The 26,397-nt window shown below is 34.6% G+C and overlaps 2 protein-coding genes across 5 annotated transcripts; both read right to left on the minus strand.

The window, feature by feature from the left end:
- Positions 1-7,581: 7,581 nt before the first annotated feature.
- Positions 7,582-9,828, minus strand: LOC122583444. The gene has a single exon (XM_043755845.1). The coding sequence runs from the start codon at positions 9,826-9,828 to the stop codon at positions 7,582-7,584; it is 2,247 nt and encodes a 748-aa protein (XP_043611780.1).
- Positions 9,829-11,112: 1,284 nt separating this feature from the next.
- LOC122580934 (disease resistance protein RPV1-like) lies at positions 11,113-21,223 on the minus strand. 4 transcript variants are annotated; one of them, XM_043753080.1, is made up of 8 exons: positions 20,578-21,223; positions 15,754-16,837; positions 15,339-15,659; positions 13,444-14,289; positions 12,597-13,359; positions 11,760-12,069; positions 11,563-11,605; positions 11,113-11,475 (listed from the first exon to the last, which is right to left on the minus strand). In XM_043753080.1, exons 1-6 carry the CDS (start codon positions 21,135-21,137, stop codon positions 11,768-11,770), a joined length of 3,876 nt encoding a protein of 1,291 aa, XP_043609015.1. In that variant the 5' UTR covers positions 21,138-21,223; the 3' UTR covers positions 11,113-11,475; positions 11,563-11,605; positions 11,760-11,767. The 4 variants fall into 4 exon arrangements, with proteins under 4 accessions (XP_043609015.1, XP_043609013.1, XP_043609016.1 ...); XM_043753078.1 differs by having other exon boundaries at positions 11,745-12,069; XM_043753081.1 differs by having other exon boundaries at positions 11,563-12,069; positions 13,444-14,286; positions 20,578-21,222.
- Positions 21,224-26,397: the final 5,174 nt, after the last annotated feature.

Genomic DNA, 26,397 nt, shown 5'->3' on the forward strand with positions numbered 1-26,397 from the left:
AAGAGAACTTGTGACTCAGACTCGACTCGATAAGGTGGGGAGTCAAAAGTTTATTTTGGGTACTCGGCCGACTCGGGAGAATTTTACAACCACGATAATAGTTTGTCAAAGGAAATCTAAGTAGTTTGGGAGGTTTTATGTATTAAATGTGACTTTGGATGGCCCGAACCCATTTATCTCATGTCATTTTATGCTACATTTTAAAGTAGTGAATATTACCTAGATAGTTTAATTTAAAAATGTATATCTTATTTTAAAGGGTTTAATCGCTGGATATACCATGTACTTTTCTTTTTATACACGGGTGCATAATATCAAATTTTATTGAAGTGGAACATTCTTATACTTTCATTTTTTATACATGGTTGCATAACGTGACCGACTGTAGCCTATAAATTCTATTTTTAGCACTAGACCAAGTTGACTTTTGAGTCAACATAATATGTTTCAAACTAGCAACTTCAAGATCGAATAACTTGTAACCGAAACACGATCCAACCAAACGGCTTTCACACATGTATTCTCTAGACCCCAATCTATATATATCAACTAAGTAACAACTTTAAAACTTGCACAATCAACCGGAAAACTAACCCGAAAACCTTATGAGAGCACAAAAACTAACTTTCATGCGAACGATCAGATGGTAACGAAACTTCACCAAACTTTACACATAACTTAATGAAACATAAACGAACTCATAGAAACTTTCGTTTCTAGTTGTGTAGCTGTTTATTTTGTAAGTTACAACGTGACCCAGTTAAACTTTCGTTTCAATTTCAGTTCAAATTTTCGATCATTATTGCTTAAATTCAGTGTGTTTTTCTTAGTTGATGTTATTAAAGTCATTTGCAAGTTACGGTTTGTGATTTGGTTGAGTATATCTCTCGTTACCATTTTAGTGTTCTTAAACTTTAGATATGTGTTGTGCAAAAGTTACACGTTAGAATTTCATTCTGAAAGTTTCTATGAGTTCGTTTATGTTTCATTAAGTTATGTGTAAAGTTTGGTGAAGTTTCGTTACCATCTGATCGTTCCATGAAAGTTAGTTTTTGTGCTCTCGTAAGGTTTTCGGGTTGATTGTGCAAGTTTTAAGGTTGTTACTTAGTTGATATATATAGATTGGGGTATAGAGAATACATGTGTGAAAGCCGTTTGGTTGGATCGTGTTTCGGTTACAAGTTATTCGATCTCGAAGTTGCTAGTTTGAAACATATTATGTTGACTTAAAAGTCAACTGGGTCTAGTGCAAAAAATAGAATTTACTGGCTAAAGCCGGTCACGTTATGCAACCATGTATAAAAAATGAAAGAATAAGAGTGTTTCACTTCAATAAAATTTGATATTATGCAACCGTGTACAAGAAGGAAAATACATGGTGTATCTAGTGATTAAACCTTATTTTAAACAACTATAAAAAATTTACTGATTTGGTCAATTAATCTTTACCACCTAACATCTTTAGTAAGAAACCAAACCATCCAATTAAAAAAAAGACAAGTGTTAACGTACAATAGGCTCTAATCATCTTAATTTATAACTAGCAATTATACGCACACGTATCGGATTTTAGAATTTAATTGCGCTTCCCAAATAATATACTTTATTTTATATATGAACATGTTTGCTGGTCATGCACTTCCCTCGTAGTTTTTGAAAGTTTGAGTTTACAGCACAACTGTCCATTTGTTCAGTGTTTTCTCGAACACGACTCTCATCTCTTATATTCTTTGTCATCGTGATAAACTTGTCAAAAATCTATTGTCTGATTTGCATATAAAAATAGAGTCCCGTGTTATTTCTACTGATCCATATAAAATGAAATTAGCACTCTCACAATATGTTTCTGTGGGACAATTAGTTTTTTTTTTCGAACGGCAGAAATATCATTAATAAAACGTGACCACTAGCAAGTTACTAGCAATTACATATATTAGTCAGATACATAACCAAAAACTTACAATACCAAACTAAATAAAGACTCAGGGCCTTGCTGCGAGGATTACCTTTGGAAGCCACCCACCTCGAGCAATAAGACAACCACATGCATGATACTGCTTGCCTCGTTATCCATATCTAATAGGATTCTCTTTCCACTCCAGCCAAGATATAGATTGCTTTTTGCTTCTATTTGGGATCCAAATGTAAGAGTTCGATATAACATATATAGTTGAAAACCTCTTCACCTGTAACCCGAATGTTGTTATGAATGAAGTTGTTTCTAGCATTCCAAATGGACCACGACCAAACAAACAAGATAACCTTTGAGTGTTTTGTCAAGGGTGTATTTCAAGGGTGTTTTGTCAAACAAGTTTTGGAAAAAAAAAATTTATAAAACCAGTGAATCCGGTATTTGAAATACCGGATTCAAATTTTCCAGTCAAATCCGGTATTTGAAATACCGGTTTCAAAAAGGAAATTTGAATCCGGTATTTCAAATACCGGACTCAAGCTTTGATTTGACAATAGAGAGAGAGTGGGACAGTGGTGGTACAGAGTCAGACAGACAGACAGATAGACGTGCAGGCAGAGACAGAGTGTGCAGTGACATGACAGAACCTTTGAGTCCGGTTTTTCCAATACCGGATTCAACCAAAACCTACTTTGAGTCCGGTTTTTCCAATACCGGATTCAACCAATCCCTAACACGTGTCGATGCCTAGCGATACCCTGGTTGATGTGATGTGACCTTGGTCCAGAGGTGCAGGAAGATGGCAGTAGGAACAGTACGAGATGACTGAATCCGATAATTCCAAAACCGGTTTCAAGTTCAGACAAAAAAAGCCCATGCAACAACGTAGCAGACTATGTATTATATATATACATGCATATTTTCTCATAGATGATCACCCAAAAATATATATTTTTCATAAACAATCAACTAGCAATTTATCAAAGCAGTATTTTCATAAAAAAAAATGGCCTCTATCAATGTTAGCTGTGTTCCCAGAAACCCAAAGTTGTTGTGGCTACAAGCTGCAGATGAACATCGGTCATACAACATCTCCCATGACCGTGCCCTCACAGAAGAGCCACGTTGCAGAAGAGGTGATGGAGGGCTTAACAGACTACTGCAAGATGGTGTGCCCGACGAGGTTGTACGTTATATCAGGAGTGCTGGGTTTTACGAACTCTTCCAGGCATATACATGCCAACTTGATCATCGCGTTGGCTGAGTGATGGCGTCCTGAAACCAACACGTTTCACTTTCCTATCGGTGAAGCGACTGTCACCTTGCAAGATGTACAGGTGATATGGGGTTTACCCATACAGGGACCACCGGTGTGTGGTAAGTGGGTTACAGAGACCCGAAATGTTGGGTATTGGAAGAATTTGTGTCAGGAGTATCTGGGTATTTACCCGGAAGATGACGACTTGCGCAAAGGTCGAATGAAGTTTAATCGGTTGGCGGGTACGATTACTTTTGAACATTGGGACCCAAATGATGAGGAGCGTTGCCAACAAATGGCTAGACGGGTTATTCTAGCTCTTATTGGTTCGCAGCTTTTTCCTGATTCTAACAGCTATGATGTTAGCCTTAACTATTTGTCGTTTCTGGGAGACCTGAGCATGGGTCGAAGGAGCTGGGGTTCAGCAACCCTTTGTTGTTTGTATAGGAATTTGTCTAAGGGGACTTGGCCTACTAGACAAGGCATTGATGGACCCTTGTTGTTGTTGCAGTATTGGGCGTGGGAAAGATTCCTACGCATTGCCCTACGAGTCATGCCATTCAAACCGGATGACGGAGAAGAAGAAGAGGTGTATGAATACGGAAGCTGTTTAGCAAACAAGTGGTGTGGAGACCACTCAAATCGTGATACACCGGGACACTGTATAATTTCGTTTCGTTCTTTTTTCAATGCGCTAACACCTGACTAGGTAATAATTAATATGTTTTAATACGTTTGAAGTTATATTTACTTATTAATCTCTAAGTTATAATATGTTAATATCTTTGAATACTTTTTAATTAATGCAGTTCGAATGGACTCCGTATACCAACTTTATCAACATACTCCCCGCGAGTTGTAAGACTGGGCGAAGCATATGGAGATATATGGGCCCGTTGATTTGTTGGGAGGAAGTGGAGTTCCATCTAGCAGATAGAGTTGCTAGACAGTTCGGCTTGATACAAGCCATTCCTGATAATGATGCTTTGGTGGCCCCAGCACAGCATAAGACCCTCATCAAAATGCGAAAAGCGAGGGTCGATTACTGTGAAGTACATGCCGACTATATCGACCAGTGGAACAACCGGGCGCAGCGGATCCACCAGGGAGACCGAGGGGCCACCTGTGCACCAGGGTATATGCAGTGGTATTTGGAGCGTACCGTCTTAACAGTCGGTAAGCCCGGTCAGCAACAGCCTCCAGGCCAGTACCCTCAATGGCACGTTACCCAACAGTTTTATGTAAGTATATTTTTGTTAATTAAACCTTACTACTAATAAATATTTATTTGTTACTAATATTTAAATGTGCGCAGCAAGACAGTTTGGTACAGGTTGACGAGCGAGCTCGTCAACAACAAGAAGCAAATCCGCAGATAAGTCACTTGTTTGGGGATTTTAGAACAATAACGAGGGAGACATTTTCGTTGACTCAACAGGAAGAACGATTGAATTATTCGTCTCAAAATTGGCAGTTTCCTGAGCCACAACCATTTGAAATGCCTCCCTCCCAAAGTTATCAAGCTCCTTGCAGTTCTGGTGCTGGTCCTCAAAATTGGGCAGGTGGTCCTTCCAGTTTTAATACCCAAACTGTGTTTAGGCCGACACCCAATTCAGGGTTTCAAAGTTACCAACCGGGTAACCCACAGGCTGGAGCCTCGACTTCAGCAACCCATCAAATGTTCCCGGGTAATTTCTTCATGGGTAGCTTTCAAACCCCGAATTATTATACCCAAAATGCAGGACCAACTAATCTGTTTGATCTCCCTCCACATCATTTTAATCCTGATTTTTACTACGGAAATGGTCCACCGGCTCGAAACATTTCTCCTTATCCGATGCAAGACTTCTCTCCTTATATTGGTTCTTCTCAACTGCCAGCTACAAATCTGGCAAATGATGAAGGAGAAGAAGAGGACGACGTGTTCGAGCCAAGAAGAAGTAACCGAGAACGTGGCAATCCACCGGGATGTGGAACTGGGGGGCATAGATAAATAATATTTTTCTTGTAATTCTTTCTTAGGTTTGTGTTAATAACTATCTGTATATTTTATAAATAAATATATTTTTTTTATAATATTGTTTAATTGAAATAATTAAAAAAAAAACAAAATGGATATAAAACTTACATCAACTTACATTAAATTAATATATTCAAAATATAATATATGAAAGTAAGGATAAAAGGAATACGTAAACTTAAATAAATATAATACATATTTGAAATACTACATAAACTTTTTAACTGAAATCGTCTTCAGCTTCCAATTTATAAATTGTCGCCAAGTCGATTTTTTTGTTAACCAACTTTAACAGTTTCTCAAGTTCAGATGTTATTTCGTCGATACTTGGTAATGCCGTCTCAAGATAATCCTTATGCATTTCTTCACTTATAATCATTCCGATGCCCTTTTTGCTTATTTCTTTTATTTTCTTGTTATGCTCGAGCTTCCTTTGTTCCATAAGCAGCTTACAGTCATTAATTTTCAAGTAAAGTTCATACCCGTCGCTTATATCTTCTTTACATTGCGCTTTCAATGCATGAAATGTTACCGTAGGAGGTGATGATGGGTCAGATGACGATGAAAAAGCCATAACTTACAAATCGTTATGGGTTTTTAGATGTCGGATATATATGTTACAAATGCTTAAACACCCGAGTTATATATATATACTATATTTAGAACCGGGATTTTGAATACCGGTTTCGAAATTGATGCACGCGACCACTGTAGCCAGTCAACAGACTTGTCACATCACCTGAAGACAACAGACTGAATCAATGTTGCTTTTTGAATCCGGTTTTTCAAAAACCGGATACTGCAGGTTTCTGTCAGGTTGATGTGACCGTGAATAGGGGTAATGGGTACTAAGTTCGAAACTGGTATTTCAAAAACCGATTTCAAAATAACTGACCAAAAAATACAAGAATGACGTAAAAACAAACATAGTTTTGTTGATGGTTAAGATTTTGGCTTATATCCCAATTAAATAGTTTTTTTTAACAAACATAGTTTATGTATTGTTATGTTTACTTTGTATTTTAATCAAAACACACTTTTATTCATAATTTAAAAATACATAGAACTTATTAACGACAAACATACTACATAATAATACATAGAACACATTATTAAATAACAAACTTATTTCATCATCTCATGAACTCCTTTGGCCGTCATGATGAACTCGTTGAATGTGTAAACCACATTAGCAAGTTGGTCAATAGCAAGTTGAATTTTCTCGTACTTCCCCTGCAAATAAGTGACATATTGACACTCAAGCTCAGTACAATGCCCGGTTTGTATATAACGGATTTCTTCAGCACACCATTTCTTTTTCGCTGCCAGTTTGAGACAAATTTCAACAATTTCCTCTTTGGACTTTTGGTGGTCGAGGATATCAACCATGATACTGTCATTCACTTGATCGACAGTCATTGGTGGTTTTTGGTTACATGATCGAAAGACATTGGATGAGGAAGCCATTTAAGATGTATAAGATTTTGAGAGTTTGTAAGAAATATCTGATAAGCAGCCAATATTTATAGCTAAAATATTTACACAATTAGTCCCTATAACATTTTAGTACCTCAAATTCAAAAGATGTACAATTTTGGTCCCTTAATCCAAGCTATAAATACAAACTCATAGACAGTTCATTTGCACGACGACACATTTTCAATTATTTTACAAATTCACACACTCTTGCTAACAAAATGGCCTCCTCATCATCAAACAAGAATGTACAACGACCTCGTCTGACCGAAGAAGAGATGAAATCAAGAATCATTGCTGATGTCAAAGAGGATACTCTCCTTCAAACTGAACTCTCTAACCAAATGGGTTACCTACGGGAGAAAAGGCGACAATGCGAGCATCGCCTTGAGGCACTACAAGCACCAGGCCGTAAGCTCTCGAAGCACGAAGAGACGTATTTGTTGGTTCTGCAGGATGAGATCAAGAAGATAAAGAGGGTGGTGGATGACGTTTTTGACGCTGGTCACACGTTGGGTGACCAGTGCACCTGGGCCGAATCGTTTCATGACAACTGCGGGGAAGGCAAAAGTACTTGGGAAGTCAAATGCCCGCAACACGACAAGTGGTGGGAAAACGAAAAAGCTTACCGCGGCTGGGGAAAAATGTCTAGCAAAGATGATGAGTAATTTGTGTTGTATTTTAGTTTAAGTACTATGTTTTTTATATTTTATGTTGTAACGTTATCAATAAAATGTGTTTTTATTTCATGTTAGAACCAATTAAAAACAGATAACCAATTAAAAACAGATTAGGAATTCAGGAAAAAACAAACATAAATTTCAAATTCATCAATACAAAGAGAAATTATAATTTCAGGTAAAACAAACAAAAACAACATTTTAATTAAGGTTGAAATTTCATGGCATGACATATTCAAATTTCAGGGCATGTCTTCCTGTTATGGCCCAATTGACCGCAAATACCACATCTAGCTTGTTGTCTTGAGGTTGAAGATCTGCTCGTAGAACTCTCATCCATCTCATTCCGGTACCGTCTGGTGCGTCTCCTACCCCTTTGTATGACCAGTTTTTCAGGGTCTCCCTGAATCTGCCACTCTACCGACGCCCAGTAATTCACCTCTCGAAGGGGAGAAAGTGCAGCATTATACTGATTTATCCATGTCCTAGTTGTGTACCTTTTACTTGGAAGATTAGCAGCTCTCTCTTGTCTATACCCGCAACCAGCAATGGCATGAGAACATGGAAACCTTTGATGCTGCCAAGCTCCACAAGAGCATTTTTTCCTATTCTCCCCCATGACAACATTGTATGTGTACTCGCCTTGTGCATTTCTTTGGTTTGTTCTGACCGTGTAATTACCTGTTCGTTCATCAAACACTTCCACTCTATGGCTTGTTGATGCTCGTTCACGCATCTGATAAACCTGCCACATTTTGCGAGCTAGTAGTGGGTTCCAGCTACTTGCCTTCCGGTATTGGTTGACAAAATGGTCTCTTGTCCAAGTAAAAGTGCTCTCAATTAAAGCTCTAATAGGTAGCATTCGAGCCTTACCAAGGATATTGTTTTGGCACTCGGCAATGTTTGTCGTTAAGTTACCCCAACGATGAAGCGCCGAGTCGTGCCTTAGAGTCCACTTGTCCAAACCAATGTTCCTCAAATACGGCCAAACAGCATCATCTTCACCTTTGATTGTGTTTATCGCCCAAGTATACTTTGATGATTGGGAGGTGGAACCGATAACCCAAGCCAGATTCTTGATTCTCCTGTTCTTGAAGTGCGAGTTCACATTGCTACAAACGTGCCTCAAACAATACCGATGATGCCACCCACCAATTTGGCTCACTGCATTAAGAATGCCTTGGTGACGGTCTGAAATGATACGCAAATCACCTTGCCTCTGCGACCCGACATGCTCTTCAAAGAGATTTAGAAACCATCCCCAACTTTCATTAAACTCTTCATCAACCAAGCCATAAGCGACCGGCAATAGTTGTCCATTGGCGTTCTTTGTCACTACAGTTAGCAACTTACCTTTGTAGCTGCCTTTCAAATGAGTTCCATCGACAAAGATCACCGGAATACAACGTTGTAATGCCCTAATTGCCGGTCCAAATGCCCAAAATACATACTTGAATGTATGTATATGGCTTGAACTGGTTGGAGAATGGAGCCATTCCACAACAGTGTCTGGGTTAGCATGTTGTAATTCAGCAACATACTTGGGCAGTGCATCAAAGTTACTCGGCCAAGTTCCATACAACCTTTCAATTGCTAACCTTCTTGCATTCCACGCCTTGGCGTAGCTCACATCAACATTGAACGTTGTTTTTACTTGGGCCTGGATCTGTCTAACTTTTAAAGTTAAATCCTCCCGCACTTGTGACAAAATTTCAGAAGCAATCATACTTGCTGTCATACAACGATTGTTATTAGATATCACTTCTCCATAACAATTGTGACTCTCCACCCACTTTGTGATCTGAAACAATCCTAATCTGTTTCTGTTAGATCCAGCTACAACCCACCTACACGAGACCCGGTCCAAAACACCATGATAATTCTTCCCCCTGGTCATGCACTGTGCTTTCCAAAACGCTGGCCTTGTATCCATAACAATAAGTTCCCTGTTTTCTCTTATGTTCCAAAGCCTAACAGCGTGTATAAGCTCCGCCTTGCTCTGAAAAAACATTCCTTTTTCTATCACATTTCTATCCGGCAACCAAAATACCACATCTTCTTGAACTTCATTGAATGGAATTAGACGATCTTCATTATCATCTTCAAGATTAACAAGTTCTTCATGCTCCAAAGGACCTTGTGCATGAGCCCCTTCTTCTTCTTCATCTCCAGATACATCCCCATCAACGCTATATGCGTCAATGGTATCATCACTTGTATAAGGTGCCTCGTCGCTTGATCCACCAACCATTGGGTCAATTTCATGATCTTGAACATGTTCATCGTCATTGTCTTCATCATCTTCATTGTCTTCATCATCGTCATTGTCTGCATCATCTTCGTTATCTTCATCATCTTCGTTATCTTCTGGCTGGTTACTCCCTTGAAAAAAACATTGGCTTTGAGTCAAGCTTAACAACTGGTTTGTAAAACTAGGCTCGAACTTCACTTCAAATTGCGCTTCACCGAGATGATAAATCATTGCCAAAGTATTATCATCCGTAATTAAGTTCCTAAAATGAACGCCCTTAAATTCATATCACAAATATAATTGCAGTTTGAACTGTTGTTTTCAAACACCAAAACAACTGTAAGTTACATCACAGATCTGTGAATAAGTCATCATGTGAAAAATGGGAAAACTTCTTCTTTTCGATGGATTTGTATTTTGAAGGATTCCATTTATGAATGATACTTGATCATCCCATACTAACTGAACTACAATGGGTTTGAATGATGAAGAAGAAGCCATTTTTTTTGAAAGTGTTTGAAATGTTATCTGAAAATGTTTGTTTTTTTTTTTAAGTGTTTGAAATGTTATCTGAAAATGTTTGTTGACTGTTAATATTTACTGATGAAGAAGAAGACATCACATACTATATATATACAACAAAAATCTAATTAAGTTAACCTAGCATATTAGGGTTTCACCACGAGATGACACGTGTTAGGGTTTCATCGAAACCAATTTTTCAAATACCGGTTTCGAGAAACGTGATGACAACCACTGTACGACCAGTACCACCACACTGTACCCCCTCTGTACCACCACTGTCCCACTCTCTCTCTCTTGTCAAATCAAACTTTGAGTCCGGTATTTGAAATACCGGATTTGACTGGGAAATTTGAATCCGGTATTTCAAATACCGGATTCACTGGTTTTATAAAAAAAAAATTTCCAAAACTTGTTTGACAAAACATCCTTGAAATACGCTCGTTTCGAAAAAAATTTCAGCGTACGATTGTAGGAACACCACATGCACTTTTAATAGATATAGTGTTTTAGTACGTGAAAAGACAAAAATTCTCTTTTCCCCATTTGCATGGCCGTTTTAACACAAAAATCAGTTTCTTCCTTCAACGAATCAACCCTATCTGCAATGCATGAATGCATATTTTCTTCCTTCAGCAACAGTTTTGTTACACAGAGACTCCCCAAAAACTTTAAGAGCCGATCGATGTCCTTTACAATATGTCATAAGCTCTTTTGACACTTCTTCATAACCTTTGTTGGGATGCTTGCTCATTATTGCATATTTTTGTGACATCTGCAATTGTATTTCTGGGTTGACATTTGATTCTTGGAAGGAACCTAGCTTGTTTCCATTCAACTGGTTATACGCGCGTTATCAACATCATCAAGGACTATAAACCTTCTTACGAGTTGTCTCAATCAAGGAAGTATATGCTAGAATATCGTTAACTAGAGTTGCTTTTGTAGATCAAGTAGCCCATTAACTTGTGAAGCACATTTTACACCAAAGCCTTCGATAAAGCACATGTATGAAAAGTTGTAAATGTTCAGTCATAAAAGTGAACAGAGTAAAGAAAAGTCATAAATGTTGTTTTACACCAACGCCTGATTAGATAAATAATTAAGCACATTTACGAAATTTAAGTTTGTAACTCATCTACTTTGTTGGAGAACAATTAATAAACTGTAAAAAAAAGGCACTTCACTCATCTCTTGCCTGGTATTGCTGAAGCGTGCAAGTGGCTATGGAGCTATCTTCTAATTATCATGTGTTGCAATTGAATGATGGATGGTATCACTTCATAAGGTGTCTCTCCCGATTTCAAAGACGTCTCCAGTTCAGGTCTAACAATCTAGTATTTAAGATCATCCAGTCTGAAAAAGTTAACAATTATGTGAGTGAACATGAAGAAAAATGATGGGAATTATAACCAACCATATGCTAGACCCAAAAGGACTAACCTAAGAAACTGCCAACTCATTAATCCTGTAGCAAGAAAAAAAACTGGAAATACGTAAATAGTTTTAGTTAGGCTTGACCTTTCATCGAACACCTGGTACTTTTACCACTCATTCTTCATTTAATATGCTCATCCTATAGAAATAGGAAAAGAAACCCGATCCGAAATTCAACAAACACTCACCCATAATATCCTTACCTTCATCATCACTTCTTTTGACACCAACTAACCATCTTCCACCAGCAGGATCTCTTCTTTATCACTAAACTTTCTTTCTTTTCTTTTTCCTCATTTTCTATCATCAGACAGTCATCGTCATCGTCATCATCATCCAAGATGTGAAGCTTGGACGTACTAGCCCCTCGGAGGGGAAGGGGGTGGGCCTGCCTAGGTAATACTCCTTGTAGACCCAGGGGGGGTCGGTTGGCAACGATCTCCATCACCTTTCTTTTACGGAGGGTCTTGGGACTTTTCGTCTTGGAGAAAGCTCTAAAATGAACGATTTTTTCTGATGAATTGTGGATTAAGAAGAAAAGAAAAGCAAGTAAGAGTACATTAATGAAGCAGATAGGTGCATAGTGATCTAAGTAATATTTAAACATACAAGGGTAAGTAACTGCTCAGTGACGCCTTCTGCGGGTTTTGAGCCCCAATACCTCTCGACGGTGTATGGGGGAGGTTAAGATGTAGGCAGACCTTCTCTTTACCTAAGTAAAGAGGCTGCTTCCAGTTTCTACTTAAATGGTAATAAAGGCCCTCCAACCTTTGCATGAGATGAGAATCGATCCCATAACCTCTGAGGCAAGAGTGTTTACCACTATCCAACCATGTCTTTAAACATACAAGTGTAATATCGGTTATATGATCAACAGTGTGTTGTACATAGGCAGACAGAATCATAAAAACTTTAATGATTACTGTGTTAACCTGCTACATTGATTTAGTAGACATCACACTTGGGATTCTTTTACTTCGTACTTTCTAAAGTTCTAACCTTTTATTATTAAATACTCGTAAAAAACTATATGCACGCACCTTTATATTCGGAGGGGCTGTATCCACAGTAACCCAGTGGGCCCATCTCGAATACTCGTGTAAATGCTTCGTGAAATAGGACGTATTCTCCGGATGTTACTTGAAAACAAGATAGGTCACCGCCAATGATGTGATTCCATGACTTGTAATATTCCAATGCATCTTCTTCTTCATCTTCCATCATTCCATCTTCATCTTCATACACAAACCCCGCCCCAAATTTCTCTGTAACATGGTCAGATACATATTCGCAACCGTCATCTTTCATGCGACCATCGTCATATTCTTCTCCTTTCAAGGGAATAGTTATTTGTGATACATATGCACAACCGTCATCTTTCTTGCTTCCAGCATAATATTCTTCTCCTTTCAAGGTAATAATAATTTGATCACCAGCTTCCAGTTCATTCATCCCAAACATCCAGTGGCTTAGATATGTTAACCACTCTCCACCTACATATGTTTCATGGACACAATGCTTGTATCCCCAGGTACGGTTTTTTGTTTTGTTACTTATTTCAATCGTTGGCAATTTAAAAAATCGATCATTTATATTTTTGTATCCGGAGGTGTAAGCTTCTGTTATGTAACTTATATCGCTCAGCATGTAGCATAAATTCAGACCTCTGAGCTGCTTTTTAGGTGATGAAGGGATTGTAAATGATACTGGTGTCTCCTTGCAGCTTATACTCCAGCTAATCCAATCTGGCATCATCCCTTGCCCTCCATAAATTGTGCTGAATATTCCAAATTCATAATACATCTGTTCCATCAAACTACAATCAATTAGCCTAATTAACTAATCAGCACAAACAAAAATATATAAAATTAATTAACTAGAAAATACCTGGATTATATGAGATTGCTCTACTCCACTCCCGAGATGATAAGTTCGAACATGCCTTTTATTAAGGAAGTCAAATAAGTTAGTCCAACCCAAACTGCATAATACCTTTTCCTCAACACTTTCTAGTGCTTGGATTTTCACCATCCCTTCTATTTCATATGACCAAGGTCGGAATGAACATGAAGATACAACTATATTGATTGGGGACATATCTAAATCAAATGAAATTTTCTGCAAAATCTTATTTGAATCTAGGGAACTCATCCTAACGTCCAACCGTTTTAGCGTACATGGAGGGTGCTCAACTGACATGAGAGTTTTACAGTTGACCATACTAAGTATCTCAAGACTACAAAGGCTTCTTATACAATTAGGCATAGAAACAATAGGATTCTTATCTAACCATAAATACTTTAAACTAGATAGGCAACTCAAGTCCACTGGAAAGGATTCATTGGACAAATTATTATTTTTAAGAGATAATCTTACTAACGAGCTTGGTATGGAAATCGCACAAAAATTCAAATCACTTTGTATCTTCTCCACAAGGGAAGAGATATTGCAACCATCTAGCAATAGCGTTTCAACCTTCTTCAACTTGTGTATTGCTGTTGGAAGCTTTTCTAGCTTGACACAATCACGAAGATCGATGTGGACAAGTTCAGCACATTCTTCAAATGATTTACAAATCTCAATCAAACGTATGCACTTTTTAACAATTAACGCCTCAAGTGCAGGGAGTTCGTAAAAGCCACCGAATTCATGAAGCTGGGAACAGAAACTCAGATCAAGAATCTTCAATGATCCAAGGATTCTTTTGTCTTTTGAACACGATCCAATTAACTGCTGAAGTGAGGGTATGAGTTTATGAGAACCTTTGAATTGAAAGTACTATAAGAACATAGAATACACTTTATATATATATATATCTATATATAAAAGGAAAAGCTTAATGTTAAAACCATTTGAATTGAAAGTACTATGAGAATTTTTGAATTATAACTTGACGTTCATATGTGAAGAAATTCGTTCACATATAAATATATCAAATTATAAATAATATTATCTTTTTCATATGTGAATGATTCTCACATAAATCTTACCATATCCTTTTCATTTGAAAGTACTGTGAGAACTGTTCACATATGAACATAGGTGATTCAATTATAATTTGATATGTTCATATGTGAGCAAATTTGTTCACATATAAACATCAAGTTATAGTTTAAATGTTCTTCTAATTCAAATGGTTCTCACAAGCATGAAACTTTATATGTATATATATACACACGAGGGTTGGTACCCGCGTGTTGCGGCAGTAAATTGGTGAGGATAATACAAACAATGGGGGAGAAATTGATATGCGCGTGTGTAAATAGGAAGGAGAGAAAGAAGTGATTGTGTGTTAGATCTTGGTAGGGTGTTTGTCTGATTGTGTTTAGAGATGTAAAATTAGAGGTAATGTGTGAATCAATGATAATATGGGGATATTGAAAAAATTGCTTAAATTTCCTAAAATAGATTTTTAATATGTATTATAAGGGAGTATATATGTATATATATATATATTTCGAACGGCCCAATCTTACTATATATATATAATAGGGATGGAAGATCAAATATGAAAGAAAAAGAAGAAAAAAAATTGAGAAAAAGAAATAAAAAGAAAAGATGGTCTTTTAAGTAAAAAAAATTTACCTAGCTTTTTTTTATATATTACTATTTATTATTTAATAAAAACCTATTCCTATCTATGAAAGACAATCACATATTATCAGACTAATCGACACATTCATATTATGTCCACTATAAGATTCACACCTCAACCTATATCACACGCATTCCACACGAGTTATAGTTCATATAAATTTGAAGTCGATTCTACTGATTTTTACCTTTTGCCCAGCCTCAATTGGTTGAGGGTTACAACTAGTACAGCAAGCGGCAAATGATTCAATTTTGCTGTTTGACATGTTGAGAACAACCAGCTTCTCCATTGGTATGTCTGAAGGTATCGACTTCATAGGGAACCCGTGCAACCGCAGCCATCGTAGTTCTTCTGGAAAATGCTCATAAGACCCACTGAGTTGCACATAGTTGAGTTGTAGTATCATTAAATTATCCATATTGCTAAAGGCATCTGTTTTCAAAGCACAAAACTTCTCTTTCTCAAGCATTCTCGTGTCAAGGACAAGTCCTTTAACCCTATCAGTACCCTGAGATAAAAGAAAATGCAAATTAATAAAGTAGTAAATAAAAGTATTACATATCTAAGGCAATCAACTTAGTAAATAAACTTCCTTCTCTTACCTTTCTCCCTTTTAACACTTTGAATGACTCATCGTGACACCACAATCGACTGCGCTTCCCAGGATGATGGGGTGATTCTTCACGTACTATAGCTTTCCCCATCTCTTGAAGTAGTTGGTGCATCTTCAAGCAGTTATCCCGTTGGTCAATACTAAGAAGACATCTCTCGATGAGATTCGTGATTCCAGATTTTGTGTTTATATCACATGCCTTTAGTATTTTTTCGCTAATCTCTCGATTTATTCCAACAAAAAAACAAGCAATATGCTTAAATAATTCCTTGTCATTAAAGGATGGTAAGGAATCGAAACTCATTTGCAAGACTGTCCTTATATCTGAACGAGATTCATTCTTTAAGGTTTCTATGCATTCTTCCCAATAAGTTATATCTCGATTATATAGAGACTTGCCAAGAACTTGAATAGCCAATGGATGTCCTTCACAATACTTCATAAGCTTTTTTATAACCTCTCCATAACCTTCTTTAGGATCATTGGAATTGAATGCATGAAGACATAATAGCTTCAGTGCTGCAGTATCATACAAGCCTTCAACTTTGAAGGTTGTATGATTGTGTTCAACTTCCGATTTGAATAGTGCACACCTCTCTGTCAATGATGCGTCCCTTGTTGTTATTAAGATTTTGCTGCCTGGATGAAAACTTTTGCTTCCAAGTAATGCATCCAATTGCTCGAGACTATCAATATCATCAAGAACTAAAAACACCTTCACTTGTAGCTTGTCCTTTTCTAAGATGACATCACAAAGTTGCTTTTGTACATCAAGCAACCCATCAAATTTTTCGGTACATCTTAAATTGATACCTTCAAGAAAGCAGCTCTTGGCAAATGTACGAGAATAGAAGTGGAAGACATTTTTGGCCAAAGATGTCTTCCCAATCCCACCCATGCCAAAAACCGTGAGAATGTCAACAGTATGCCTAGAAGAGTCATCTGTCAACCATGACGTGATTTCTTCAATGTGATGATTCCTACCAATAAGGAGTGGCAAAGTACCACTTAGGGGTACACCTAATCTTTGACGGATCTTGGTAACAATTTCTTCAATCATATCTGGCTCTCTCCTGAAAATTAATTTTCAGTGAGAAAAAGCAAAACTCTTGTATTTATTATTAGGGGATAACTAATATGCTTCTAGCATCGTGCAGTAATTAGGTGTTTCCCATCTCACAATCTTTAAAAAAAAAATTTAAACATTTAACCATGTGATTGACAAAGTAAAAGCATGTAAGTTTATCACTTGTTTTTATTATGATCATCATTGTCATCATCAGTATTATCATTTACAAAAAAACAAAAAAACAATTTTCAGCCACACATTTTGGTCTTTGCTAATTCAAAAAAAAAAAAATACAAAAAGATTAAAAAAAAAAAAAAATACAAAAAGATTTACAAAAAAAGGTGTTCTAAAACCCAGAGGGAAGGAAATGTGTAGCTGAAAATTGTTCTTATGGTATTTTCGAAAAGGATGTTCTAAAACTAACCCACATCTTATCATTTATTATAAAATGTTGATGGTGTACCCCTCCTGTCTCAAGCGGCCTCAATCACGCAGCCTGCTGCTTGACACAACGCAACCTAGCCTCGTGTTCAGGAAACAACTCGAGAATATCATTTCCCCTACAAAAGCGGGATTTGATCTTATCCCATAGCTTAGCCCTCAATCTAACACCCAGAATACACATATACATCTACAATTTTAAAAAACAGATTCGGAGGCATAGAAGGGCATTGTCCCACCAATTGTGAATCGCCAACAAATCTTCTCAATCCCCACAAATCCATCTTGACAGATCCCTTGGCAAAGTCATCACACCAACCCGTTGTTTGATGTACAAACAAATGTAATATTACTAAATAATATGCCTGTACTCTTAGTTTGTTATATTGGTACATCCGAACTAAGTCAAATCTAAAAGCTAAAGAAAAATATGTGTTGCCCATGATACTAACAAATTGTTATTCTTAGACTCAAAATAAATAGAATGAAATCATTCGGCCCCAATAAAAATTAAGAAAACGAAAAAATTAACAACAAAGTGATTACCTGCCCTTGACGTCTTTCCTATCTATCTACCAATCTACCAATAACAATGTCTTAAAAACCCTTGGATGAATTTCATTTTTGATTTAGAACTATTAGATCAAATTTTTTTATTTTTTATCAATGACAATATTAATACTTATAGTTTATATCATTTGTCAAAATATATCCTTCACAATAAATAATATATAAATAAGAATAATATAATACAAATAATATATTGATTATTCGATTTCCATGTTGTTAAAACGTAGTGTAATGATGGTATTATAATAATATTCTATACAATAAATGAATAAGTTGTCAAAATTATATAATTTTTTTAAAAAAAACTAACGATTTAGTTATTAAGTGAGAGTTTTTAATTATTTTATTTTTATTTACAATTTTTTAATATTTATTTAGTTTTTAATATAATAATTATAATTATAATCTATCTAACAATATAGATATAATAAAAAAATTTGAAGACTTTGATTACATTTTTTAGGAGGGTGTTTGTAATTACGTTTTGAAGTGATTATTTGGTTACAAATAATCCAAAAAAATGTTTATATAAAAAAGTGATTAGCTACTATGAAAACGCAATTTTGAAGAAACATTTACATACACGCTTTTTCAAAAATCAATTTTAAAAAATGCATAATCTATTTTGAAAATGCAAAATTTGTTTTGTAAACGGAATACCAAATACCCCGTAACATTGTTTATGAATGTAATTCAAACGTGTCCATTTAATACACCAGATAGATGGTCTTAAACATATGATATTTATAATAACATTATGTTATGGTCATAAAATCAAAATATAGACATTTTTTCATATGGGGCTAGCAACATTATATACAATTTTAATCATTAGAACAAAACTTTCAGTTTTGCTGAATAAGTTTTTACTCTTTTTATATCACTCAAAAAAATTTTTTTATTGTAAATCGTAATTATAAATCAAGTCGGGTTGTATCCGTGTAATGCACTAGATAAACGGTCTAACTAGATTAACGTCGTCCGTTGGACGGAAAAATAAACGATAATATTATAATAGTTAGATAATATAGTACTCTTAGACCTTAAAGACCAATATGTGATAAATTTATTAAAAAATATACATAATTTTTCTAACTAATACTCAGAAATATGATATTGGCTATGTCAATTAAAGCATTTAGATTATGTGAACTTTAAGGTAACAATCTCAATTTTGATTTGATGCTAGCTAATTTTTAGAAACTTTTTTTTATATAAATAAAAGAGACGAAAACAATAAAGGAAGAATTAACAACAAAATGCAATATAAGAAAAAACTTTATTTAACAAAAGAAGTGAAATGCCACATAGAATCATAAATATTTTTATTTAGTTATAGATATAGATTCACACCTAATATATAATATTATTTCAACTTTAACCATTTATTTGTGTGATCAATAATTAAAAATAAATTATGTTGAAATATGAAGATATTATTATATGAAAAAGTATTTGTGTCAAAATGGTTAGTATGATATGTATGGCATGTCTTTGTATGATGGTGTAAATTTGATTCTAAATACAGATGTGACAAAATATTCCCCGGGCTATGGACATTTCTTTTATTATAACCATAATTTTAAAGAAAAACTATGTCTTTTATTTCTTTTAACCATAATTCTATGGTTAAACTAATAGACAATACCACTGAGCTTAAATTTGTCGCTTCAAAAAAAAGGTACTACATGTTGAAATTGTCGATATTTGAAATGATTGATATTGTACGAAAGAAAGTACCCCACGTTGCAACGATGAGATGGTGGGGGTGGTAGGTCATAGAGTGTAATAGCTAAGTGCCTTAGTCGTATGGACTCCGTCATCAAATTTAAAAATTCGTAAAAAATATATGGAATGATATCTCTAATGAAAGAGCATGTGAATTTAATAACACCTATATAATTTTTATAATTTATCAATGTACGGTTTGACGGCTGCCCTCCATCCCCTAGCTTCACGTGTGTGCCCCCCACTTAGTCCACCAGGGCAACCTCTTTCTTTGACATAAAAGATTTTAAATGAATTAAAGGAATAAAATAATTTATGCATGAGAGAAAAAAAAAGTGAATGGTTAGGATTTGAGAAGAGAGATAAGAATGAGTGGCTGAGATGTCCTCTAAAAATATTATAGTTGAAAAGTTGAAATAGTTTGACAGAAACAAATGCTATAATATAGTAGAGATAGATATATGGTTAGTAGGTTATGTTTGATGTAGTTTTATATAATAACGATGTAATATTAGAATTAGATAATAACATGTTTATCTAATGCAATAAAATGAAAAGCTCAAAAATATATTATCCCGTGTATCAAATAAAACAATATGACATTTATAAAAAAGTTTATATTACAAAGGCTAAGATTGACTAATATTATCCGATCTAACTTAAAATAAGTGTTCATAGTAAAAATTAACATGCAATGTAAAAGTATTAGTACATATCATTCGATGACAATTAACCATTAAATACTTTTCACAATGATCTATATTATATTTATGTGCAAAAATTATTATTAAGGATATTATGATTAAAATAAAAGAAATTACATAATAGAGTTAATTCAAAATGTTATTTTAAAACTATTAATTATGTATTTTTAAAACTTAATATATTTATCTCGCGTATTACGCGGGAAAATAATCTAGTTTAAGTTATAAACGTGTGTAACGTAATTACATAAGCAATAATAAGTTTCAAAAATTAGAAAAAGTTATGTCAAACACCCCTTACCTTCCTATGATGTCTTCCCCTTTTAAGTTAGCAACCTGTGTCAGCGCTTTACACCAGCGATCTATCTTTTCACCCCAATTAACTCTTTTCTCTGCATTTGTTTCGGCCTCCATCTTCTGGTGTCTATGCTCAGCCATGGCATCTCCAAAGCTCTTTTGTTGCATCCTTACATTGGTTGGCTCCACATGATAGAAGATTGGTATAACCATATGGTCAGAGGTCTCACGCTGCTCAAGGATGAGTACCAGCTCATCAAGACACCATGTGGAAGTAGCGTAATTCTCGGATAACACGATTACAGAAGCCCTTGATGATCTGATGGCATCCTGCAATTCAGGTTTGAGGTCTTCTCCAGTTTCGATCTCTTCATCATCCAAAAAGGTATCTATCTTAGCATTCACAAGGGCATCGTAGAGGTGGGCAGAGAAACTATTACGGGTGTCAGCTCCTCTGAAACTTAAAAATACATCATATCGTTGCTGTTTATGATTCTTATGATCATGATCATGACTATGACTACTTGATGAAGATCCTTTTTCAATTTCACTCAGAATAACCATTTTTATTATTATTATTATTATTAGTCTACGAGTGATTTGATTGTTTTTGTGAGGATATGATCAGTTTGGCTATAAATTAAATTTCAAACAGCGTATGAGTGGCTACCATAAATCCAACGTTACTGTCCGATAAGTTGAAGAGCTGAAGAGGTCTTAAAAGTCCACAAGTCAACAGACCCCCAAAAGTCAACAAGTCAACCACTGCTTTGCATATGGCGTGAAAGGTTGTCGATAGATTTTGATATGAAATTCCTAAGCAGTGAGATTGTAATATTTCAAGCTACTTTTAATAAGGGTAATATGCTACATAATTAACCTCTGACCTTATTTGGATTTGTAAATGAGATTGGTAACGAGTTTATTTTCAAATTATTAGGTGGATCATAAAAAAATTTACAATTTTTTTTAAAAATACAATAAAAGATTGTTTGTAAGTTATATAAACTGTGGTTAATTTGCAATATATATATAGCTCTTGTATGGCTGAATTAAGGTTAAAAATATGACTAAAATACATTGAGTTTTGTTCGATTGCTAGCAGTTTGTCTTAGGAGGCTATTGAGACTTAGTATTAGTCCCCGGAAGCCTAATCTTTACAAAATGAAATATTAAACAAAATTCCCAATCAACATGAAATACAATATTATAAAATTATAGATGATTTTAAGCTAACTTACTGCCTGATCAAGCCAGTGTTACAAGGCTAGCTTTTGGATTTTGCTATTCTTTGATAAACCTTTCCCAACCTAGAATATCAACAAAATATCGAAACTTAATAACTTTTGCGATTAAAATACACCATTAGTAAATACTCATTTTTAACTACAATGTTTCTGAATGTACCGGTAATTAGTTGTAAAGGATAATGTGTATGGAATCAATGTTTTTTAAACCGGCCGGTCGGACCACGGTTTGACCGGAATTTCAAACAAATCTGGTTCCATATGATTGGTTCAATGAATGTGGACCGGATCAAGTGGATAAACCGGGTAAACCGGATCGGTCCGGTTACCAACTGGATTACGTCAGTATAAAGTTAACTGAATGAAAGTGTTAAATACAACAGCTTAGGTGACTAGAAACTACCGCGATGATCGGAGCAAACAATGGTGACCGGAAAACCCGATAATGGTGAAAAAGAAAACGGTAAAATTCTACATAGATATCGTTACCGTGATGATACGTAGTGTTGGAAGTTGTCTTATGTTCTGTTTTCTGCTGTTCGAAGTGTGTAATGTCATGTGAAATGGAAGTTGAAGTAAAGAAATTGAAAGATTGTAATGCCATTTTCGAATCTCACAATAAGATATGGGAAATTTGATAGATGATGATGATGATGATAATATGAGAGAGGATGGTGGACAGAAGAACTAGAGTATTGATTCTCTTTCAACCTGAGGAAGAGTGCCGCGAATGATTATTCAAACGGCGGTACCCAATGTTTTAAATACCGATCCGGGATATGATATTTTTCCAATATTTTCACTATTTAATATCTGTCAGTATTTTCAGTATTTTCCGATATTATCATTCTGGTATTTCCGGTATTTTAATATTTTTTGAATTTTTTTAAAAATTATTTTTATGATACTTTAATGTTATTTTTTGTTGTTTGTGAACTTTAAAAGCTTATATTTTGTTATAAAATACTTATTTGGTATTATTTTTATATTGATTATACTTTTATTTTGACTATTTTCGTTAAATTGTGACAAGTTTTGTAATTTTTTTATCAAAAAAATTAAATAATATAAAATAGTCATACCGGCCGGTATTTCCGGTAATACCGGAAAAATATTCTACACCGGTATAAATAAAATACCGGTTTTTTAAAACATTAATGGTACCTGAACGTTTTGTTTTTCATGTTGGTGCAGTCAAAGATAACGGGTCAGGTATTTAAGATCCACCCGTAGTTATTAAACTCTTACAAACGCGTCAACTCACTAGGTATCGTGTTTTTGTCCAGACTCGAGTCGTTTTGTGAACTTAGACCAGTCACAAACTTATAACTATTATTTTTTGATAATTAATACGGTTATGTATTATATTTTTTGCTACATTATTTTATGTGTTATCTATATAGTTTTAATTCTTTTATTGCAAATATAGAGATAAATTTTAAGTTTATTACTCAAATCTATTGAATATTTAATATTTTGGTAACTCTATTAGTATAATGAACTTTTATTTTGGTCCTAAAATCGTCACATATATATATAGTTATATACTATATTATGTAATATTTAAAAATATCTTGATTTTTACTAGTCGAGTCGAAAGTTACGAGTCAACAACTATGGATCCACCTATTTTTCAATCTCAGTTCTCATATTTTATATTTGTGGGGTGGATTAATATTGTGTTTTTTCGATAATCTTGAGTTTCATCTTACAATTACGTGTAACTTAAGAATAAAAGTTTGATATAACATCATTAAAAAGAAAAACATTATTTTTTTATTTTTTTTAGAACGGTATAAGGAAAGAAAAATATTTTTATTGTTTTTAAAATGCATATTCAAAACTTTTATAATCTAATTATATATATATATATATAGGTTAAGGGTATAATAAAACAACTACTAACCTAAAACAAATAAGACACCATACAAAATAGACATCTGGCATGCGGGTATTTCAAAATGGTATATAGTTTTGTAACACCCTAATATTTTAAGGTAAAAGAAAATTAACCATTTTCATAGTTTTGGCATTAAATTAATTTCCTAGTATTTTGTTTTGAGATAAGGGTTAATTTAGTTGGAACTTTAATGACTAGCGGGTATTTTACCCACAAAATATAGAATGGGACGTGGCTATCAGGAAATAAGCCAGCCAATTCATCCTCATGACTCATAGTTTCCTACTTCAAAATTCTACTCTTCACCTAACTATCTTATTTTCTCAATTCTTCCAAAGTACATGCAATTGAATCTTCAATCTATAAATTAAAGAACCTTAATCTTTGAACAATAACAACAATCACCACCAATTGAATAAGAAATTGAAATTTGAGGGTTGTGTGGAGGTGGTGGTGACCGAAATTCTCAAGAAGAAAAGGGGGAAGAATTGTGATTGAAAGCCCTAATCTTTTGTCTTTCATTTTTGATGTATTGATTTCTTAACCCTAGTTTTATTTGTTATTGAAATTTAGGGTTCTTAACCTTAGAATTTGGGGGGTTTTTGTTAATTGAGAATTTCAAGAAGAACCCTAATATTTTGAATTGAGAATTTGTTAGTTTGATTTAAAGAGTTGTTGATAATGAAAAATCCCCCATAATAAGATATTCATTTTTGGTAGTGTTTGGCTAGAAATCATGAAATAAAGTTCTATCATGAAGATTTAGAGTTTGTTGGAAAAGTGTTTAGTAGCCAAACACCATAATCTTAGAGTTGTTAAATGCAACTAGACGTTTGTAAGTAGTTGAGTCATGGAACTCATAGATAATATGTGTTTATTCAATGTATAGGTGTTGAAGAGTGAGTTGTTGACCTTGTAGCCTTATTGTGTCAACTAGCCAAGTTTGAGGTGAGTGTATATGCATATAATCATGTTCTTGTTAATAAAGGTTATAGGTGGGTAAATTCTTATGACCCATGTAATAGTTGTTAAATAGAACTAGTAGGTGGGCAAATTCCTACTGGTCAATTGTTTGTAAGAGCTAGTAGGTGGGTAAATTCCTACTAGCCATATTGTCCATGGCCATGTTAAAAATGAATGTATGTTATTTGATTTGTATGAAAAGGGCTAGCTTGCTAGGCTTATATGGTGCTTGATACACAAAGTTGAAATGGCATGATTATGATCATATGTGTATGCATTCACTAAGCGTTGCTTATGTTTTAGTTGTTTAACTCTTTTATAGGAGTTGGTAGTAGTAAAGGCAAGGAAGCTTTAGAGTGAAGTTCAAGTGAAGGTTCTTGTCATCGCTAAGGTTGGCAAGTTGGATAAATTTGAGAGTAGATAGTCCCTTTTGGTACCCATTGGCTCTTGATACTTGATCTTTGGTCAATTATTTTTTGATGAACTTCTGAAAAGTTGTGGTTGCGTTGGAAACGTTGGTAATGATAGAATTTGTGACTAAATTAACAATTACCCAAGTAGGGTTATCATCCCGCTTGTGAAATTTTGTAGTCAAAGGTCTTGTAAAAAGGAAGGATTTCAATGTATTGGTGATTTATGTGTTTCAAATGTCATGTTTTAGAATTTGGAAATGTTGAAGTTGAATTGGTGTTTTGGATTATAACAAATTGAGTCAAATGTAGGAAAACCTGATTTTGATCAAGTAGTTTGCTGCATTTTGACCCAAAGCACAAGTGGTTAAAAACCAACTAAAACCACAAGTGGTTAAAAACCAACTAAAACCGAAAAACCGAACCGAAATAGACCGAAACCGAAAAAACCAAGGCCCAATGGTTTTAGTTTTTAAAAACCGAATTATAATGGTTCGGTTTCGGTTTCAGTTTTGGTCAAAAACCGACCCAAACCGAACCGTACTCACCCCTAAAGTAAACTGCATATGCAACAAAGAAATTTTTTTTAACAAATAATCCTTTTATCTTAAATAATAAACATCTTCGGCCCCTGAAATTTATCTTGTTACAACTAATATTTATGCATATATGATATCCCCTTGATTTAAAGATGAAAATAAAATGAAATGATATAAAATGAAATGATGTTTCAATTGATTTTGTTTCAAAAAAAAATTACTCATTTTTGTTGTCATTTGAAAGTAAGACAACATTATTTCCAAGCATTTCCTTTGTTGTATAATTCAAACTCAAAAACATACTGGCAATGGGCGTTAGTGGCACTTCATATATTATTTTCACCCTTCCTTTTTTCCCGGGATGTCATTGTCTTATATCGAATTCTAACTACATTTAATTTTCAATTCATTAAAATTTCAGTCCTTATATGTTAATTTTGAGCAAATCTGATCTAATAATAATAGAAAGTTGTTGTGGATTTTTTAGGCCCAAATCTATTTAACGAGTTCAAAACTAAATCCAAAATAGCAAGATGTGACATTGGACCAAAAATATACTCCGTATATATTAGTTGGGGCCTTTTCTTGAGAAACTATTTTTTTTTAAAGAACTCCTAAACTTTATATTGTGATCATATGGTTTTTGTTTATTCACATGTGAAACGTTATAAAAACATATGTTGTTAAAGAAATTTTTTTCAAAACCTTATATATAGCAGTTTATCACATGTGAACAAAAAACATGAACAAATTCATTCACAAGTT

The sequence above is a fragment of the Erigeron canadensis genome, chromosome 9 (assembly GCF_010389155.1).
Source record: "Erigeron canadensis isolate Cc75 chromosome 9, C_canadensis_v1, whole genome shotgun sequence".
NCBI lineage: Eukaryota > Viridiplantae > Streptophyta > Magnoliopsida > Asterales > Asteraceae > Erigeron > Erigeron canadensis.

Excerpts from the sequence above, each read along its gene's own strand:
- LOC122580934 (XM_043753080.1), bottom strand. The coding sequence starts at position 21,137 with ATGGTTATTCTGAGTGAAATTGAAAAAGGATCTTCATCAAGTAGTCAT. Across the intron at positions 15,660-15,753 it reads AAGTGTTAAAAGGGAGAAAG|GGTACTGATAGGGTTAAAGG; the intron begins GTAAGAGAAGGA and ends CTTTTATCTCAG. Across the intron at positions 12,070-12,596 it reads CAGCCCCTCCGAATATAAAG|AAAAAATCGTTCATTTTAGA; the intron begins GTGCGTGCATAT and ends ACAATTCATCAG.
- LOC122583444 (XM_043755845.1), bottom strand. The coding sequence starts at position 9,828 with ATGATTTATCATCTCGGTGAAGCGCAATTTGAAGTGAAGTTCGAGCCT.